Source organism: Zophobas morio, unplaced genomic scaffold, assembly GCF_036711695.1.
Source record: "Zophobas morio isolate AGI-343-1 ecotype UQ-CSIRO unplaced genomic scaffold, CSIRO_AGI_Zmor_V1 ptg000044l, whole genome shotgun sequence".
Classification (NCBI taxonomy): Eukaryota; Metazoa; Arthropoda; class Insecta; order Coleoptera; family Tenebrionidae; genus Zophobas; species Zophobas morio.
This window is the reverse complement of record NW_026972149.1, coordinates 10,200,517-10,220,026: the sequence shown is the minus strand read 5'-3', so window position 1 is coordinate 10,220,026 and position 19,510 is coordinate 10,200,517. Positions and strand designations below refer to the sequence as shown.

The 19,510-nt window shown below is 39.4% G+C and overlaps 1 protein-coding gene and 1 long non-coding RNA gene across 7 annotated transcripts in view; one reads left to right on the top strand and one right to left on the bottom strand.

The window, feature by feature from the left end:
* Positions 1-16,153, bottom strand: part of LOC135141353 (twitchin) — a 38,545-nt gene extending 22,392 nt beyond the window's left edge. The window contains exons 1-38 of one of the 6 annotated variants that reach the window (XM_064072394.1): positions 15,975-16,153; positions 15,337-15,696; positions 15,205-15,226; positions 14,803-14,965; positions 14,158-14,299; positions 13,140-13,275; positions 12,880-13,083; positions 12,526-12,827; positions 12,110-12,333; positions 11,474-12,052; positions 11,244-11,423; positions 10,921-11,184; positions 10,773-10,856; positions 10,665-10,712; positions 10,476-10,595; positions 10,344-10,397; positions 10,241-10,291; positions 10,129-10,185; positions 10,024-10,074; positions 9,912-9,971; positions 9,738-9,773; positions 9,280-9,657; positions 9,132-9,212; positions 8,681-8,767; positions 8,305-8,388; positions 7,339-7,425; positions 7,037-7,072; positions 6,819-6,956; positions 6,398-6,571; positions 5,894-6,097; positions 5,741-5,785; positions 5,213-5,251; positions 4,330-4,477; positions 4,041-4,277; positions 3,853-3,989; positions 1,809-1,934; positions 706-1,756; positions 143-658 (exon numbers count right to left, since the gene is read on the bottom strand). In XM_064072394.1, the coding sequence (XP_063928464.1) occupies positions 143-658; positions 706-1,756; positions 1,809-1,934; positions 3,853-3,989; positions 4,041-4,277; positions 4,330-4,477; positions 5,213-5,251; positions 5,741-5,785; positions 5,894-6,097; positions 6,398-6,571; positions 6,819-6,956; positions 7,037-7,072; positions 7,339-7,425; positions 8,305-8,388; positions 8,681-8,767; positions 9,132-9,212; positions 9,280-9,657; positions 9,738-9,773; positions 9,912-9,971; positions 10,024-10,074; positions 10,129-10,185; positions 10,241-10,291; positions 10,344-10,397; positions 10,476-10,595; positions 10,665-10,712; positions 10,773-10,856; positions 10,921-11,184; positions 11,244-11,423; positions 11,474-12,052; positions 12,110-12,333; positions 12,526-12,827; positions 12,880-13,083; positions 13,140-13,275; positions 14,158-14,299; positions 14,803-14,965; positions 15,205-15,226; positions 15,337-15,649 (6,658 nt within the window). In that variant the 5' untranslated portion in view covers positions 15,650-15,696; positions 15,975-16,153. Of the gene's footprint in view, positions 1-142; positions 659-705; positions 1,757-1,808; positions 1,935-3,852; positions 3,990-4,040; positions 4,278-4,329; positions 4,478-5,015; positions 5,064-5,212; positions 5,252-5,740; positions 5,786-5,893; positions 6,098-6,397; positions 6,572-6,818; positions 6,957-7,036; positions 7,073-7,338; positions 7,426-8,304; positions 8,389-8,680; positions 8,768-9,131; positions 9,213-9,279; positions 9,658-9,737; positions 9,774-9,911; positions 9,972-10,023; positions 10,075-10,128; positions 10,186-10,240; positions 10,292-10,343; positions 10,398-10,475; positions 10,596-10,664; positions 10,713-10,772; positions 10,857-10,920; positions 11,185-11,243; positions 11,424-11,473; positions 12,053-12,109; positions 12,334-12,525; positions 12,828-12,879; positions 13,084-13,139; positions 13,276-14,157; positions 14,300-14,802; positions 14,966-15,204; positions 15,227-15,336; positions 15,697-15,974 lie in introns of all 6 variants that reach the window. The other 5 variants (XM_064072391.1, XM_064072392.1, XM_064072390.1 and 2 more) reach the window with 5 other exon arrangements.
* Positions 1-19,510, top strand: part of LOC135141184 (uncharacterized) — a 69,922-nt gene that overhangs the window by 26,717 nt on the left and 23,695 nt on the right. The window lies entirely within an intron of this gene.

Here is a 19,510-nt window from a genome sequence, read left to right as displayed (position 1 = left end):
TAAAAACAAAAATCAATCATTGTGTAAAAATCTGTTTCAGCACTGAATCAACACTGTGAATTAATTCATTAATAATAGAAAATCACACATAAAAAACCTAGAGAAGCAAAAAAATTTATTAGAAAAGTTAATTTTGTGTTACCCCAAGGATCTTTTGCAAGTATTGGTTTGCCGAATAGTGCAGGTTCGCTGGTACCAAGCTTGTTCACGGCACGTATACGGAATTTGTATTCTTTTTTTGGTGTTAACCCTTCAACTTTGTATGTAGTTTTTTCATTTGGTGACACTTGTCCAACATTTTCCCAACCAGCCTTCAAACTAATATCTTGTCTTTCAACCACGTAATGTAGAAGAGGAGAACCACCGTCATCTTTGGACGGTTTCCATGACACTTGACAAGATGTTTGGAACACATCGGTAACATTAACGTCAAGAGGAGCAGAAGGTACATCTTGCATAACGATCTTTACATCTTTAACGTCTTCACCTTGACCATTAGACAACTTAATTTGGTACAACCCAGACAATTCCCTTGATGGTTTTTTAATTTTGAACGTGACTTCTTCGTCGCGTACCACTACTTCAACTTCCTTCAATGGAAGTACTTTACCGTCTTTAACAAGCTTAGCTTCGACTTGAGTTTGTTTGGTTCCAGAAACTGTAAACAAAGTCAGTAATTGTGGCACGACCTAATCGCAACTTTACCTTTGTATGGTACTTGAAGTGTGATAGGTCTACTTGCAGGTGCTTCAAATTTATCTGGGAAGTCAATAATAGGTCTACTTTCTCCTTTCTTTACGCTGAGTTTCATAGATGACGTCAGTTTTCCGGACTCGCACATGATTTCACCATCATCTTCCATTGAGAGGTGGTGGAAGATGAGCTGATGTTTGCCTCCACCTAGATTTTTGATTTCGATTCTATCAGAGGGTTCGATTGGTTTTCCGTTGAAAGTCCAAACGGCTGGAGCCGTCTGATCTTGCAGTTCTATATCTAAGACGAGCTTCTCTCTTTCTACCGCTTCAGTGTCCTTCAGTTTCTTATTGAATCTGTTCAAATAGTTGACAACGAGCTCGGCTTCAGTTTTGTCAGCGTTGGTCACGCAGGAATACATTCCAGCGTCGGTGACCTTCGCATCTTTAATCACCATCTTACATTTTCGTCCATCTTTGGTGATGTTGACTCTCTTGTCCGGTTTGATTTCTTGTTCGCCCTTGAACCATTTTACCTCACCTCCGGCGTCGTCAAGCTCGCAAATGAAGGTGATGTTCTCTTTTTCCACATGTTGTTGGTGTTTGAGTACCTTGACGAACTTGTAGGGATATTCTACGACATTTAAGCTCGTGGTGGTCTTTTCTGTTTGTTTTTCGAGTTTGCAGGAGTATTCTCCGGCGTCGTCGAAATCACCGTACTTGATAGTGAGACGGCATACACCATTGATGTCTTTTGAAATGCCGTACTTGTCTCCATCCTCGAGTTTAGTGGTACTTTTGTACCAACCTACTATAGCTAAGCTGCTACTGACCGTACATTCCAGTTGGATTTCGTGCTTGGTGAAACCGTCGTACTTCTTCTTCAGCGGTTTCGTGAAAGTGTATGACGGATCAGGCTCGTCGACGTTGAGGAAAGCGGTACAGGCAACGCCACCGATTTCGATGGAGTACTTTCCTGTATCTTCTACTTTAGGGTTCATGATTATGAGTTGATAGATTTCGTTTTCGTTCTTGAATTTGTATTTGGCGCCTTGGAACAATTCCTGCGTGGGTTGGGTTAGTGAAGGTTCTACGATACAAGTTCAGTCAACTTACGTCTTTTCTGAATAGCCATTTTGGTTTGCAATTTGGTTTTGAGAAACCAGCCTCAAACACAACTTTTTTATCTTTTCCTTCTTTGGCATATTTGTCGACGAGTGGCTTCAAGAAAGATTCCACTTTCTAGAAAAGAAAGAAAGAAAACATGAGCTTTTGCTAGGGAATTGGGATAAAAACACATCGAGAAAAATATTTTACATGGTGGTAAAAATGGAAGTCGCTTCTCAAAAAGTGCGCTGTAAAAACACAAAAACAAAAATTAAAAAGGAAAAACGCTGAGAAAAATTCTCAAAATTGATATATGTACAGAGAATTAGAAAGATCCCACGATGCAACACAACATCCATTTTGGAATATTAGGTTCAGGCGAGGGGTTAATGCTACGGGAGACTATGGGACGGTGATGGTGTGGAACACAACGTGCAACACATATAAGAAAAAAACATCAAAGAGAGAGAGACGTTTTCTGTCATCCAACCTCCTTTTTCTCAAAGTGATGTAAAATGGGCCAGTCTGGTATTAATTCAGCCAATGAAGGCCTTCTTGAGGATACAGGGTTCTATAAAGAAAAACTTTCAGTTTGACGCCTACACCTAGTTTTGGAGACAGTCATTCACCCTTTCATTCACACAAGAAAAAGAAAAAAAAAACATGCAGTTGAAGAAGTGGTTATTGAAGTTGGCAAAAAAATTAAACAAAGCGGAGCACAGATTTTAGTAAGGTAAGCGAGAGTGTAGATAACGGTGTATATAGCTCAAATTTCTTTTTTGGTTTTGTTTTTCAAAGCGTGTGAATTATTTGTTTGGCAAAAACTAAACTTCAAACTAATTTTGATGCCAACCTTAAGTTTTTCACGAACCACTAGAGTCGGCCAATCGTCTAAGATTTCTACTAGCGACGGTCGCCGCTGAATTAGAAAAAGTTCCTAAAAAGCAGTAACACCTGAGCCATCAAGCATATCTACAGCACATTGAGTATCCTACTAGTTATTTGAAATGAAAATAGAAAATGTAAGAATAGATATTGAAGATATAAAATTTAGTAGTCTACTTTCGAATTTAATATTAATCACTACAATAAAATTAATGGTTAGTCAAGGATGACAGAATAGAGAAAGAAGAGAGGATAGAAAGTCTATACTACTAGAGTTTTGCAAGCTATAGAGATGCGTCTCCAAGGAAGCGAAGCCTGCCAAATAACATAATAAGGTAATAAAAGGTACGATATTCACATCTATATAAAAAATTTTGTACATGCTAACAGAACCTCTCTTTTCTTGAGCCGAGGCCAATCTGGTATATATCCTGCCAAAGAAAATCGTAGTGTGTTGCAGTTTGAGATTGCACTCTGTGAAAATGACAGATAAGAGTTAAAGCTTAGTAAACAGATGAAGCAGATGCAAAATAATGAAAAAGCTCATTTACTCACTCGACTAAACACAAACAACCACAAGGACAATAACAGGACGATACACAATCAGATAAACTACTCCTCTGGCTGGCCAAAACTGAAAAAAAATATAGCCCTAAAAACGATTCATATGGAGACACATCTTTATAACACTTCTGTATCTGTAAATCAGTTTTGGCTAAAGGTTTGTTTTCTTTTCCGGGATCAGTGTGGGGCGACGCCAGGATTGTTATTTTAAATCTAGACAACACAACCGGATTTATTTCAAAATTTCCTCATAAATCCGGTTCTGTGTGTATCATGGACAAGTTGAAAGTAGGTTTCAGGTTGTGGTCGAGGCTTGTTGGATGTATGTGAGGGGAAACTAGCCCAACCTTTAACCAACTCCAATTGTCACTTCCAATTTTATCAGCCGGAACTTCTGCAATTAATCTCCCGTCGAGATACACAGTAACAATTCCACCTTGTTGAAACCATCCGGTAATTTTTTCACCTTGGGGCTATAAATGTTAAAAATTCAGGACGCAAAATTCGAAAAAAATATCGATATGCCAAAACCATAAAAATGAGGAGTATACAAAAACGCTTTATTGAAACTCAAAGATTCAAACAGATAGAATTTCAACCTGACCTTTTCGACTTTCTTAAGGGGCGGCAGAGGTTTCTCAGTTTCTTTGAGCTCTCCCCAGTCGGGATCCTCCTTATCTTGGCCCCATTTAGCATATTTCCTCTTTTTCAACATGGCACGGAAGTCCATACCACTAGAATCTACCCAAGGCGATTAACTCAACTGAAAATCACTCTTATCAAAGTACCTACCGGACACATAAAGCTGCATGTCGGCAGAATCTTCACCATGAATGTTAGAAATAACGATTCTGTACTGGCCTTCATCGTTAGGCTTGACTTTACGGATGCACAAAGTGATCGTATTAGTGTCACCTTCTGTAAGGAACTTAAATCTACCCCCTTCGATAATTTCGGTCATGCCTTTATAAAATTTGAACGTTGGTGGAGGTTCACCTTCAATGCCAACATTGAGATATGCGACTTGATCTGAAAATACGGTTTTTGAGTGGTGGCTTGTAAAAGGTGCCGAAATGAGCACCTTCAACGGCAGAATAGCTTTCTTGTATGTCTACGATACTGGGCGGTCCTGCTGGGCCTACACCTCTAAGTGGAGTTGAAGGCTTGTCAATGAGACCTTCCATGTCTTGAATACTGGGTCTTCGGACGTCTCCACTTGGACGGCGGCGCTAAAGTGTGTAACAAATTATCTTCATGCCATTTGGGAAAGAGTCATTGTGTATCGTGTGTGTGTGATTTTTACAAGTAAAGCTCATATTTCAGCGTTAATTTTAGCGTAGCGTTGATTAAATAGCGAGTATGTACACTAAATTATTATATATACATTAAAAACGCTCTATATCTTGAACTACGAGGCACATTTTGTTTAATTACCACAAGAAAACCCACTTCGTTAGCCACATTTGTTTAAGTTAGAGACTAAGTATTGTTGTAACTAGAGCAGCTTTGCTTTAGCTAGTCTCTAAAAACATATAAGAAAAACAAAAAACAAAAGAAAAATCTTGTAAAAAAAAAACAAAATTAAAAATCTGATTGATTTCTTTGGGAGATTAGATGCTCTGCTATTCTATACATAAAATTATTTACAGTTCGGTTTTGGAAATTGTCGACACGTAAGGACTTCTAATCTATTCGTTGACTCTAAAAGTCGTTAGACACAAACATAAATTTGTCTAAACTGATCTAAACTACTCTCTCCGGGCTAACCTGTTTCTCGCTCGGAGTTTGCAATTCTCCCGGTCGTTTGCTTTTAGGCTTTAAATAAAAAAATACAAAACTAAATAAAATGTCAAAAACAAGCAAAATCAACTATTAAGACTAAAAATGGCAGTGTTAAATTGTTTGACACCGTTTCCTCGTGCCAAACCCAAGGTCAGTTTTGTGTTTTTTAACACAAATCTCACCTTAGAATCGAGTACTTCACCGGGACGCAATTTTCCTCCCTGTAGGCATAATAATTGTTTAGCTATCTATTGACGACAATTTTACATATAATATTTGGGCACATACTCGATGGTCTGCTTATGGTCATGGCCTGCTCGTGAGCTGTACACTGCTTTGCTCGTGTGGTAGTCATCATGCGCTTGGACATAACCAACAAAAGTTTTCATCGATAGAGAATAACATTTGATAGCAACAAAACCTAATTAGCGAGTGCGGTGTTGTTGCTAGGTGCTGATCAAAGTTATTTCACATTTTCTCCAATGGCGGACTTATTAATTAGAAAGATGGCGGTCATTGAAGTACTAGCTCGGGTGATAATAAATCCGCCATTGTGTCGCTAAGTGGGAAGCAAGAAATTGGTGCTGGGTGAAAATATGAAATAAAATTGATAGATAGAACGAAAGCGTACAATCAAATCGGCACTGCATCCATTTGACTGTAGATTAGATGAGGCAGGCGTACGGTGCATTCATTGAAAGAACGGTTACCTTTTTTTCCTCCACGACCTCTCCAGGTCGGAGTTTCCTATGTTCCTATGAGAAAAAAATCAAGACATTTACAGGGAAATAAACACTAGTACCCCTTCTGTCGTTCCCGGTGGCTAAAAATAGTAAAGAAGGATTCAATTTGTGCAAGTATACCTCGTCTGAGATGATGAGACTGGCCCTACGGCCCATAGCCTCAGGAGGAATCAACGATCCCCGGCGGCTCGAAGGTCCGCTGGGTTCCAAAGACTGTTTCCTGGGTTCAGGAGTTCTCTCTTTCTTCGGTTCAGGTGTTCTTTCTTTCACGACAGCTATCTTAGGTGCTTCTGGTGTTTTGATTTGAGGAACACTCGGTTTATCCTGCACAGACGATAACACTCAAGCGACTGACGATTTATAGTCCATTGCCGAAGCGTAGTATAATAAAAAATAAATATGAAAGCGAGCCAGCATCAAACTAAAGCCTCTTTTATTGGATGCGGTTATAAATGCTTTTATTTTGAATCAACAGATGAATCAAATGATTGCCAAGATATCTGGGGTTGTTAATTAGTTTCCCTACATTCCTGCGCTCATATTTAGCACTACCAACTCATAATTAGCTTGCTTGGTCATTTATAAACTCAAGGCAAATCATATCTGCGAAAGCTGCGATCTCACCTTGGAGAGTTTGGTTTTTTCGCGACCAGCGAATTCTGGAGGTGCGTTAGGTTCATATTTTTCCAAAACTGGTCTCTCATAGTCGGGGATGTTCATCCAAGCGTCGAGATCGTCACTCTTCTCTGCTTTCGCACCTTTCTTGGTGACGGTCTTTTTTTCTTTTTCGCCAGTTTTCTAACGAATAAAAATTATCAAAACACCTGTTGTTGACGATAGTGGAAACACGGTTTATATACGATAGATAGATAGACATGTTGAAAGTTATGAGTACCAAGAGAAAGATTGTAGTGGAGTAAGCTTATGTTTTTACATTTGCGAAAAACATTTAGTTCGAAGCACGATTTTAGACACATGAGAAGGAAGAAGAGAGAGAGAACAGTTTACATAGACCAACCGAAGTTGCTTGTTGGTCGCGTTTTACCTTCAAATCAACTTCTAGTTTTGCCTTCTCTGCTTCTTTGGCTTCTTTTGAAACAGGTTTCAATTGAATGGACAAGAAACTATCTTTTTTGACCTCTGCTCTAGGAGGAATTCGTCGCTTAACTGTCTCATCACTTGGCTACATAAATATATATTTTAACTCCGTCCCGTTGTGACTGTCGCGGTTTACTTATACTATTAATAAAGATACAAACTCACCTTTAGCTGAACCTTTTCGTTTGTCTTTTCCTCATTCTGTGGGGGACACGGACACAACATGAAACATAAAGTTTGTATTAGAACAGAGAAAATTAAAGTTTGGACAACGATTCGGTACATGGCGATAAGGATCAGGTTCGGTTACTCTTCAAGTGTGCAGGTGTAGTGCAAATACTTTGCGTGCAGGCTGTGGGTTTATGATATGATCAAAATCATTTCATGAATTTTTTAGTGAACGAAATATTTTGATCATTGACATTGCCAGTCAACATTTTGCTTGGAATTGCCAGTTAACATTTTACCGCGTCGTTCTCGTCGGGAATGTTGATTGTTGGGATAATTCGCACCTCTTTGTCTTCGACAAATTTCATAGGGTCGTATCTAGGCACCTTCAATAATTGACATGATAAGAAGAGATGTAAAGATGGAACATGGTATGAGTGTGTGCAAGTATAGCCGAAGTGCGGAGTGCTCACAGCTTGCAGTGTTGTGAAATATCTAAACTAAACTACACAAAATGCCGTTTCAGATCAAAAAAACCCTAGTGTTCTAAATTTAGTGTAAACGTGCACTAGTGCTGATCGTTTCGCTGTGCGACTAACAGTACTGTCAATAATTTCGCAAAAATTAGCTAATTTATCTGCCAATCATTACCGCTTGTGTTTTGGGAACCTCAAGTTCGTCGTCGTCTGCTACGAATTTCATCGGATCGTACTTGCGTACCTTGAATAAAGGTTTCAATGAGAACACGTTCAACTACTATAAGCTAGTGCAAGAATTTGATAGTGCGGTGTTTACAGGTGATCAAAATCATTTCAGAAAGACGAAAAAATTTTGACCACTTTTGCCAATATCAGTGCCAATTTTTATTACCACGGGTTTCGGAGGAGTCTCCTTAGGTGGAGGAGGAGTTTCTTCGACAAATCGCATAGGATCGTATTTTGCCACCTTCAATAAACGTCGAATTAGTTTTTGATTGAATTAATTGAGTGCACAGTGCAGTCTGCAGCATAGAGTGAAACACCACTAAAATTTTTCATTTTATTTTCTTATAAAATGAAAAACTGCTAAGTGGTGTAGTTCTGCAAATTCGTCATTTTGCAGTGCAGATCTACGTTTACTTTTTGCGTGTGTGTAAGTATAGACTATCAGCGTATACTTGTTTTGATTTCATACAGATATATGTTAGTTTGATGACTAAGTGCAAGTGATACGCGATTTTGGCAGTGTGGTTTGTGGTCTTAATTTTGACTAATTTAGCCAATTACCACTGGTGTCGCGGCAGTTGGTGGTTCGTCTTCTTCTTCTTCCTCTTCCTCTTCCACAAATCGCATGGGATCATATCTAGGTACCTTTAATAACGGTTTGAATTTTGAGTACAACATCGACATGTTTGAGTGCATATATACAGTGTGTGAACGTGCGACATCTAGTGCAAGCAAGTGTTCAAGTACCAACTAGGAAATTCCCTAGTGCTCCTTTTTTAGTTCGGTTCCAAAAATTTTAACATAATTAGGGACTCGAACTTTAACTTAGTTGTTCGAATTCCCGTACAACATAGAACAACATCAAGTGCAAGAAGTGCATGCACTTTGCGGTGCTTGACTGTGACAGACAATAGAATTGTCAGTTTACGAGTATTACCATACGCTTTGGTGCAGCGCTGACAGGAGGAGTTTCCTGCACCTCTTTCTCCTCAACAAATCTCATGGGGTCATACTTAGGTACTTTCTATAACGTAATTGATAATCAGAACAGTCGTTCGCCAGACTACATAAAATTAGTCAGTGTTGAAGTGTTGCCCGACTAAAGTATGACAAAGTTGCAGTGCACTATTGTGTTCAAAATAGATCACAAAGAACAAGAAGCGCTCAATTTATAACCGTCAGAAATTTGGCATGTTTTAAGCAGATTTTCGTGTGTTAGTGTGTACGTGTGCATTGGCGAAAAATGCGGTGCAATGTAGTGTAAAAACGTATGGTCAAAATAATTTCGTTCCAAAGTACAATGGAATGAATGGATGACGCGTTGCGTAAAATATTTTGACCATTTAGGTGCCAATTAAAATTTTTTCAGTGCCAATCAGATAATTTACCACGGGCGGTTTTGGTGGGGCGGTGACGGCGGGTATCGGCACTTCCTCCTCTTCGACAAATTTCAAAGGATCGTATTTAGGCTAAAGTTAGACACAATTGGTTAGTTTTAGTGTTTGCAGAGATATTAAAGGTAAAGTCATTGACTACCTTCACAGTAGGTTGGCGTCTAGCTTCCTCGGGGACAATAATTTCGGGTGTTTTAAGCTCGGGTTTTTTGTCAGTGGGTTTTGGTTCTAAGAGTTTTGGCTCTGGTTTTTTAGTGTCCGTTACCTTTTTCCCAAGATCAACTTTTTTGAGTTGGGGTTTCGGTTCGGGTTCTGGTTCTGGTTTTGGTTCTGGTTTTTTGAGACTCGGTCTCTTAACGGGTTCTGTTTGTTTGAGGTCTGGTTTCTTGTCGGGCTCTGTTTTGGATGGTTCTGGTTTTGTTTTTGTGTCAACGGGTTTCACGGGCTCCTTGGTAGGAGCCAGTTTGGTCTCTGGTTTTTTAGTGTCAAGTGGTTTTTCTTCTATATTGTTTGTTGGTGTCTGTACGTATGAAACATTAATTACAACATGGTTAACACAACAGAGGATTGAAGATTGTTTTACAACATTTAACTACTTACCGTTTCAGCTGTCGACTCCATTTTCTTAGTTTGTACCTATCAAAATATAACGTATCAACATTGATGTTTCATAAAGAAAGCGAAAAAGCGAAAGTCGAGACTGCAGAAAGCAACAAAACCAGTAAAAAATAAACTCGAAAAAGAAAGCAAGAAAAGGAAACATCGTGTGTGTACCTTTTTCTTTTTCTCTTCTGCTACAGAAGATTTCCTTTCAGTTTTAGATTCTTGTTCAATCTGGGAAAAAAGGAAATAAATATATTAACATTGTGAAGATTTTAGCATCTACCTGGGATACGGAAGATTTACGACTAGAAATCTTTTCACCATCCTGAATAATCTACAAACTTTGCCGTAAACAACAAGACCTCAAAATTCTTCAAATTATAAATACCTGTTCTCTGGTTTCCACGATCGAGCTTCTACGAGACTCGCTTTTGATTTCTTCAATCTAGACAAACACAGACATAAATTAAACGAATACAACATAGGTGACGAAGGGGTACCTTTTGCACTGAGGCTTTCCTTTCACCCTTTTTGGCCATGAGTTTCGTTTCCTAGGACATTCACATAAAAACTACTGACGTAAACGTGGGATAAGTAACTTACCTCAATTTTCTCAACGGCATTTTTAGCAACATCGTTAACTTTCTTAGCGTCCTCCTATTTACAATCACAAAGAATGTTAAAACATAGAAAGGTGAACATAAAACTATATACATTGAGAAAACTCGTCATTACCTTCTTTTCAACTTTTTTGACTTCCTCTTTCTTTTCAACTTTCTTAACTTCTTCCTTCTTTTCCTCTTTCTTTTCTACCTTCTTCTCCACTTTCTTTTCGACTTTTTCTTCTTCTTGTTTCTGCAAACGGAATAATTTTAGAGTCTTATTTTACATCAAAAGGCTTAAAGTGTATGTGTAGATGTTCACCTTTGGTTTTATTTCGTCTTTTCGTGTTATTTGTTTAGTGTCAGTTTCCTGTTAAAAACAAAAATAGTAAAAAATGTCAAAAAATTGTATCATGTTGTCAAAGTGTACCTCAATTTCTTCTTCAATTTCTTCGCCACTACTGCTTTCTACTATTTCTTCTTCTTCTTCTTCTTCTTCTTCTTCTTCGCGTTTCTTTGTGATTATGTAAATAAGTGTTGGTGTAATGAGTAGAAAATTGTGAGTGTGTAATTCTTACCTTTTCCTCTTTCTTCTCTGTGACAGTTAGAACAGCGGAGGTTTCGTCCTCTCCGAATTCGTTCTTGGCTACGATTTTGTATGTGGCTGAATGTGAAACTTTACATTTAGAAATACTGAGATGTGCCGTGGAACCGTCAAACGAAATTCTAATGTCTGAAGACTCTCTAATAACCGTCGTATTCTTGTACCAAGTGATCGTGACGGTCTTGTCGGTAACTTTGAGCGAAGAAACAAAATCGGCCGACTTGCCTTCTTCGATATTCTAGAAGAAAACGCAACCACTGAGAACGACACCTATATCAATCAACCAAGACAACTTACGACATTAGTAAGTCTTGTGAGTTTTGGTTTTTCGCCTTTCGGTTTCTCCTCGGGAGGTAATTCCGTTACCTCAACCGTTTGTGATGTCGCTTCACCTTTTTCGTTCTTTGCTACTAATTTATACAAACCTTTATCAGTTTTGCTGACTTCTGAAATTTCAAGTTTGATCGCGAATTCTCCCTAAAACCGCACGATTGGCAAAATATTAACCCCAAACTTACACAACTTACATCTTTGACTTGTTCAACGAGAACTTTGTGCCGAGAATCTTCTCTAACGGCGGCAGTTTCTTTAAACCAAGTGCAATCCGGTGCGAATTTACTGAGAACTTTACATTCAACGACGACAGTTCTCTTTTTGATAATTTTAATAACCTTCGGTTTTTCTTTAATGACGGGTATAATCTCGATGTTGAGTGTGAGGTTGGCGTTGAGTTCACCTAAATTGTTTTTAATGTTGCATTTATATAAACCGGAATCTTCGGTTCCGGGGTCTTTAAGTTCGAGTTTAATGTAATAGATATCTTCTTCTACTTTTTCGAAGCTTATTTTAATTTTGGACGATTCTGTGACTTGTTTACCTTCACGATACCACACGATCGTCGGTTTTGGGTTAGCGCGAACTTTACATTCCATGATTACTAACTTTCCTCCTTGGTGCGAAGTTATTCTTGGTTTTTCCACGAACGTGGGTCCGTCGCCTTCCGGTTCCGGTTCGGCTTCTATATTGAGATTAAGATTGGCGTTACTCTCACCGAACTCGTTCTTGACGTGGCACCTGTAAGTACCCCCGTCGGGTCCGGAGGGGTCCTTCAAAAAAATCAGTGTATTATAGTAGAAAGGGTTGTTGTTTGAGAGTGATGGTACCTTGATTTCGAGGGAAAGTTCGTAAATGTCTTCTTCTACATCTAGAGTTTTGATTGTGATTTTAGAAGACTCTTTGACAACGGTGGTTCCACGGAACCAAGTAACTTCAGGTTTAGGTTTCGCTTTACATTTACATTTCATGGTAATAAGTGTTCCGCTTTCGTTTGGAATAATTTTGGGTTTTTCGATGAAGGAAGGTGCAAAACCAGCAGCATTGTCTCCACCTGGAAATATAACAAGTTACGAGGTGCCAGAGACAGGCTTTAGGTTTAAGGCCATGCTCATGCAAAAGTTATTGTATTGGTCGTATTGATCTGGTATTGGCTGAAACAGATTTGAGGAGGATGAATAATAACATCGAAACGTCGACAATTCACAGACACAGAGGGAAGACTCTGCTTGCCTACGCGGCATACCTTGGAAGTTTAGCGCTATGTTTGCATTGCTTTCACCGTAAACATTGAAAGCGTTACATCTATAGTGTCCCCCGTCTTGGCGTGTAGGGTTTGATATTTCTAATGTAAGCAGATATGTATCTTTGGCAGTAGTTTTCCGAAGCATGCGTACTCTCGAACTATCTGCAATACTTTGTTCGCCTTGATACCATGTAATATCTGGATCTGGGTTGGCTTCTAGAAGACATTCCATCACTAGGACATCGCCTTCCTGCCTTATGGTCGGTTTCTTAGGGAAGCGAGGCGGCTTTCCGTCCGGAATTCTGTGAAATGAAGCTGTTTTATGGCACCAAGACGACTAGAGGGCCTCCTTACTTGGGCTTGGTGGCCCCCTCAAAATTGAGGTTGATGGTGGCAACTCCTTGTCCGTAAACGTTTTTCGCTACCGCCCGATATTCTCCTCTATCCGTGTTTTTAACGTTGTTGATTTCGAGTCGCGCTATAAAATAGAGTTTTTGATCTTCAACCATGGAAATTAGGTATCGACTGTTCTCTTGAATCTCTTCTTTGCCGTGGAACCTATGATTCATTTTTTGACATATAACCTTTTTTAGCGTTCGTTGATAAATACGTACCATTGGAGTACAGGTTTGGGGTCCCCGACGCACCTGCATTCGAAGATGATCTTGCTACCGTCATCAGTCTGTCGGATAACAGGTCGCTCTGTGAACGTCGGTTTGATGCCATTGTCTGGCACGGGAGCCTCATCGCCTAGTGCATAAACTCTTCTAAACTGGCTATCATGACACAAGGACAGCCAGCAACACTCGCGCAACTTACAATGATCACCGAAAAAGCTCAGCTTTTAATAGTTACGTCTAACAGTGTTAAAATGATATACTGTGTGGTACGACTCTGAAATACAAGTGTCACATTTGCAAGAACATGGCCTTTGATATTATCAAAAAATGGTTAAAATTATCAAGTGTCCAAGAAGAACCTCACAGGGGGGCTAAAAATCTAAAATAAAATAATCCTGCCACCGGCGTACTATCCAGCTATAGCAGACAAGTGGCTTGGGGGAAAAGAGCTAGCCTGATTTCTATTCTAAGCTTTTTAGGTAATAAATCACACAAAAATTCCTCGTCAATTGCAATGTACACTGATTAGAATTGGAGATGTTAAAAAACTGCAAATTAAAAGCTGAGCTGAGATTAAGCTTCGGTTAGTCCATTGTACTGTGCACGAGTGCTGACTTACTTGGCCCCAACAGTGGCTGCTAAGAACCGGAGTATTTACACTGAGTATATTAATAAAAAGTGGCAGTGTTTTGTGGGGGAGTATGTGGCACGTGATTTTGCTTATTATATGTGTGAAAGAGAGTCGCTATGAAGACTGGGTGTGTATCTTGTGTTCTTCTTTGAGAGGGTTGGGGGTGGGGGTGGTGGGGTTGGGGGAGCTAAGTTTAATTAGAAAACTGCAAATAAGCCGTAAATAGGACGCCTGCACGATTAGGAAGCTCAAGTCCTAAGCCTTCGCTTTTGTTAAATCAATCAACCAACAGTTATAATTTCTAATACTAGTAACGCCCATATCACAAAAGCTTTTTTGCAATAACAACGAGACAAAGCAACAAATATCAACAGAACTTACTGTCGAAGTTGAGGCTGATCGTTGCGTTGCTTTCGCCCAACTCATTCTTTGCAGTCACCTTGTATTTGCCAGCATCCTCAACCGTGACATTTTTAATCTCAAGGGTTGCAAAGTACGAGTGTCCATCTTTGTCTATCCTCAACTGAAACGCAACCAATTTCACGTTACCGTCGAATGCGGTTTGTTCGTTCAAATCAGACAAACAACTTCTAAGGAGGTACTATTTTCCAAAAAAAAAAAACAAACAAACAATCGAAAGCAAGCGGTTAATGAAAGAGCAAGCTGCAGTTATCCGTCTTGTTGCATAAAGGAATAAGAAACATCCGCAAACGGATTGTTTTGCCAAAAAGTAATTTTATTCCTCAATGGAGAAAGCAGCTGCGATATTGTATCAGAACCACTGCCCAAGAACATTTCTAGTGGTAGAAACAATAATCGGATTGTTTGTGAAAATTGCGGCGTACGTGGAAGAGCGTGCAAAGAGAAAAACAGCAGGTGTCACATGTAGATGTAGTGCATGCAAAAATAGAGCGCACATGTTGCCAAGATGTAAGCGTATAAATTGTCTATGAAAATAGTTATTTCACAGGAAAAAATGCCGTACGAGAACCGTGTCAGGGTTTGCAGAGTAGGGTAAGTATGTACCTTGTGACGTGGCGTTTCATGTACGGGGTTGGCATTGTGGAACCAACTGACGGTTGGGCGTGGATCTGCCTGAATTCGACATTCGAAAAGAAGTCTTTTGCCATCTTCCTCCTGCCGAATACTCGGTTTCTTCGCGAACGTTGGTGCAAGACCGTCGATTTGTCTGCGCAAATTTATTAAAATTTTTAATGAGATCTCTCGCTAGCACAAAGTTAAATTTAACTATTCAAAATGTTGTGGTAAGTTAAAATCGAAACATGACCCGTGACGTAAACGTTACGTGTCCAAGAGAGGTGAGTAATTGTGGAGGCCAAATTTTGGCAAAAGTTTGTTATTTCGTGCGTAGGCAGAATCATCTTTCTGCTTGACCAACATTTATCCGACCCCTTTCATCGTACTTACTTTTCTTTTGGTTCGTCCATAGCTGAAAAGAGGAAAGCAATTATCATTCCTGTTGACCTGAGCGAGAAAATTTTCACCAAGTAAGGGCCTCGCGAGGCCGTTATTTGGTCGGAATAATTTCAAATCACTTACGGCTGAAGTTGAGGTTGATGGAAGCTGCAACTTCTCCCATTTTGTTCTTCGCTTTGACCTTGTAAAGGCCGGCATCTGTTTCGATAACATCGTCAAGCTCAAGAACCACAAGAAACTTGTTAGCTCCTACATTCTGTATTTTGAAATTAGTTCTACTGTCTTCGGATAATAGCGTGTCGCTTCGGAACCATTGGATATCTGGTTTTGGATTTGACAATAACTGACATTCGAAAATAAGTTTATTGCCATCATCTTCTTGTCTTAGTTGTGGTTTTTGGGTGAAGCTGGGAGCGAAATCTTCCGCCACTCCCATGCTTTCTGTGTTTTGATTATCCCGAAAACGAGGACATTAACCCGGCCCTAAAATCCGAAGCAATGCAATAAGTTACTTTTAGATAAGCTAGACTCGTTCTATATTATAAGATTAATGTATCACATGCTGCGACGTCTGCCAATGGCGTTGAACTAAATGCTACAATGTAACAGAGATCTAGGCAAACTCCGCTTAGGTGCCCTGCTCGTAACCCAGATTTGAAGATCAAAGCCCCTTCGTTCTACTACTATGCAACGCGTATCCTTTGATGCAAATCCTCGAGCACTCATCACTGCACTCGCCTGCTGGAATCACTCAAACTTACTTCTTCAAAAGGGTGCAGAAGCCGATCAACAGCTCAGCACTTCACTTCACCACACACACTTCGCGTTATCGCGTGTACACTTGGGTCGTCCCGTCGCACAAACGCGTCGTCGATTCGTTCGTCTTTCTTAGAGGTTGCTTCGTGGCCTCCAAAGCACTGACTAAAGGAGCGTAATGTGTACCCCGAATCTAAACCAGAGCATGACGATGCCCCCGCCAAGCGCCGCATCGGCCCCCACTCCGAAACCGAGCGTCGAGACGCTTTCCTTCAACCTCGGCAGCCTCCAGATCGCTTTGGTCTCAGATTTTCGCCCACCTCCACCATCCTGTAATGACTAATCGAAGCCACCATTCCATCAATCACCTGACCAGGAATTCCTGCGCCGCACCACCGACAACCGGACCCGCGTTGGGCGCCAACCACCAGGTGTAAAAATAATTATGACTAAAAAGGTGTTGATCGAGATTCTAATTTTAATGAGGCAAATAAAGGCGTGACGAAGTCCGCAAATCACCAAACAACTAATCGGCTTTAAGCATTCTTTCGTTCCTAGTCATTGTTGATTCACGCAGGGCGCAAGCCACAATTAAAGGCTTAAGTCAGTCAGCCAAAGGTTGCTTCATCTTTGGCAATCGTTGAATAAGGGCATGCGAGTGCGGGTTGACTAAGAAATGTCAAACGAGCCGCGACAATTTCGTTGGGGGTGCTCGTGGTGAGGTTCCGTGGGCGCGTTATTAAAAAATAGTCCTAGTGATATGGGAATCTCATTATAAGAAAACATGTATACAATTCTCTCGAAATAACCGTGGGCTCAAGTATTTTTAGAAGAGAGCAAAGAAAAAGAGATGTAATCTTATACATAGGCGAGAGTCATGCCAAGCCATATAGGGCGGCACGGCTCGAGTATGAACGACAGTAGCCGTCGAAGCAACGAGCTAAGCTCAAGCTGCTCGTCGTCGACTCCGAGAACCGCCCAACGACGCTGCGTCGCTTCTACTGATACACCGACGCTTGCATCTCTTGACGACGGTGGCGCCCCACACTCCCTCCGACTAATTGACCACAATCAACACTGTTTACATTAATAGTATGTTAACGGCTTAGAAACCTACATTTACCCAGAACTAATGCGCTTGCAAAAATACACCTTTCACCAGTATTACTTTTGAATTGCCTTTAAGACTTCAACGTATATGTTAGCGGCTCCTTTTTTCTTTTTCCAGAAACATCAACATCTCTTCCAGTTTCACAAGCAAACACGAATTCGCCAAATTCAACAGACTGTTTGTAAATACCTTCTAAAATTCACCCAAGCTTTCATTCTTTTTTTACCTTTGTAAACGTGCCGACTATTTTAGCACATTGAAAGGGATATTTTTAGAAATGTATATAGATATATACTGATACTATTACGACAATTTTTTTCATCTGTGGCGTCAGCTGCGAGTTATTGGACCTCTTAGTGTGCTCAACTTTTGTAAACATCAAAGAGTTTGCTTCAAAGAGGTACACCTCCCAAAATAAAACTCCGACCACAACAATTAAATCTTTTGAGTTGAAAGAAATCTAAGGAACATCGATAGTGTATATAAAACTAACAAAAAAGTCTTTATTTTGTGGCGCATAATAAAATATTTTTGCCAAGCTAGTATTTAGCTTCCACAAAATGTTACGATTATGCGATAAAAATTTACACGGGCATTAAAAGCGCAAACTGTTCAAATACCATAACATTATGGACGATTTAGAGAGTTATGGCTGTGGTATCAAAATCCGCATGGGTTAACTGCTGAGTTATGTATTGATATATTTAGTACTGACCTTCATAAAATTGTTAAATAAGTGAGTCATTGTAACAGTTGACATACATAGATTTAGAACTGAATTGTTCTCTTCCGGTACTCAAAATTGTTTGTTATCACACACTATGTCAGTTTTTTAATATCCATTTTGTTTTATTTTTACTTGAGATACATATGTATCTCTTCTTTTTTACCATTTTTTGTTGCCAAGAAATGTTCTGGCACGTATGGATTTATGATGATATTATTTTCGTAAATTTTTGATTATATCTTGAATTTGTGTCTATTTTTGCACTTATTAGTCAGCTTTTATTTTTTTTTCGCCCTGTTTGTTACTTGGGTTTTTCTTTATTAAGTTCCGCATTTGTTGTTCTTCGTCTTCTACATATCTACATAACCTAATCAAAATTGGTACAGTCATACCCTTCAACCAAATGATGACGTCACGGGAAAATTTTATTTTGCGAACTCAGGAATGTACATCATGATGTGCATCTTTACCAACGGTACATTTCCAAATATACTGAAGCACTAAATGTAGCACTCCGTCTGTTTTCTACAGTTCGAAAACGTAACAAACATGTTGGTGAGCGAAAGCAGTAAGGTGTCAGGATTTGCTGTTTATATTTCTCTTTGATGGTATCTGATGAGTGTATTTTTAGGAGCGAATAAACGAATAAACCTAAAGAAAAACAATATTGGTGGTGTTTTGGGAATGTCTTTATTTTTTTTAAATGTTCATACAGAATGTGTACAACGTTAGTACCAACAGACATATGTATTTTGTTCATTGTCTTATATTTCACTACATTTGCCCCTCTTCATTAATGGTGACGTCATCTCAGCAATTATTAACCAGATCGTTGGTGAAAAATCCGGTACGTCGTCGGTATTTTTGTGTAGCAGAGAAACTTTAGTGTAAATAATTTACGGATTTTTTATTTCTTTATAATGTTCGAAAGGTGCGCTTTTATTTGAGTTTCTTTCAGCGTTTCATTAATAGTTCTAAATTTAAAGTTTAATTATATATAAAAATCTTTATTTTACTTGGCTTGCAGGTTGCAAAATGGCCTCAAGGTTTCGCAGTTAATAGTCAAGAGACATTTGTCAAGAGAATTTTTCATATTTATTTTTAACAAATTAGTGATCGTTGTTTGTTGAAGAACCAGCAGAGCACGTAATCTGCAGAGTTGGCAAGTCCGTAGAAAAGTATTAATCGAATTAAGTAACGATATGGTGTGAAAATAAAATGGCGATCGCTTGCAGGCGAGTTAATGCGGTTCTTAGGTAACTAAATTAATTGTCTTCACCTGTCGACGATTGGAGCTTGAGATATAAAAACCCAAATGCCAATTTTTGTCGGTTATTATTGGTGTCATATTTTTGGATGGCTTAGCAAGTGAAGTCTCGAAAGGGTCGAGATTTAAATAAAGCAGCGATTAAACGGTGTTGGGTTAAGGAACGAGCGGTGATTTGTGGGCTGTTGGATCGTATACGTCGTTAGATTGTTTAGTCTTGAGTTTTGAGGAAAAAGTAGAGATTGATGCTGGGCGTTGAGCAAAACTATAAATTTTGGGCACACGTGTTGCGAACGTCTCGCGCTTTACACTAATAAAAAGTGAACATGAAGTGGTTGTTTTCGCGCAGATCGATTAGTCACTGAGACAATCGGTTACGAAATTTTGGAGGAGCGTAAAAATATTTGTATCCGTCAAGACGCATATTATTGTTGGA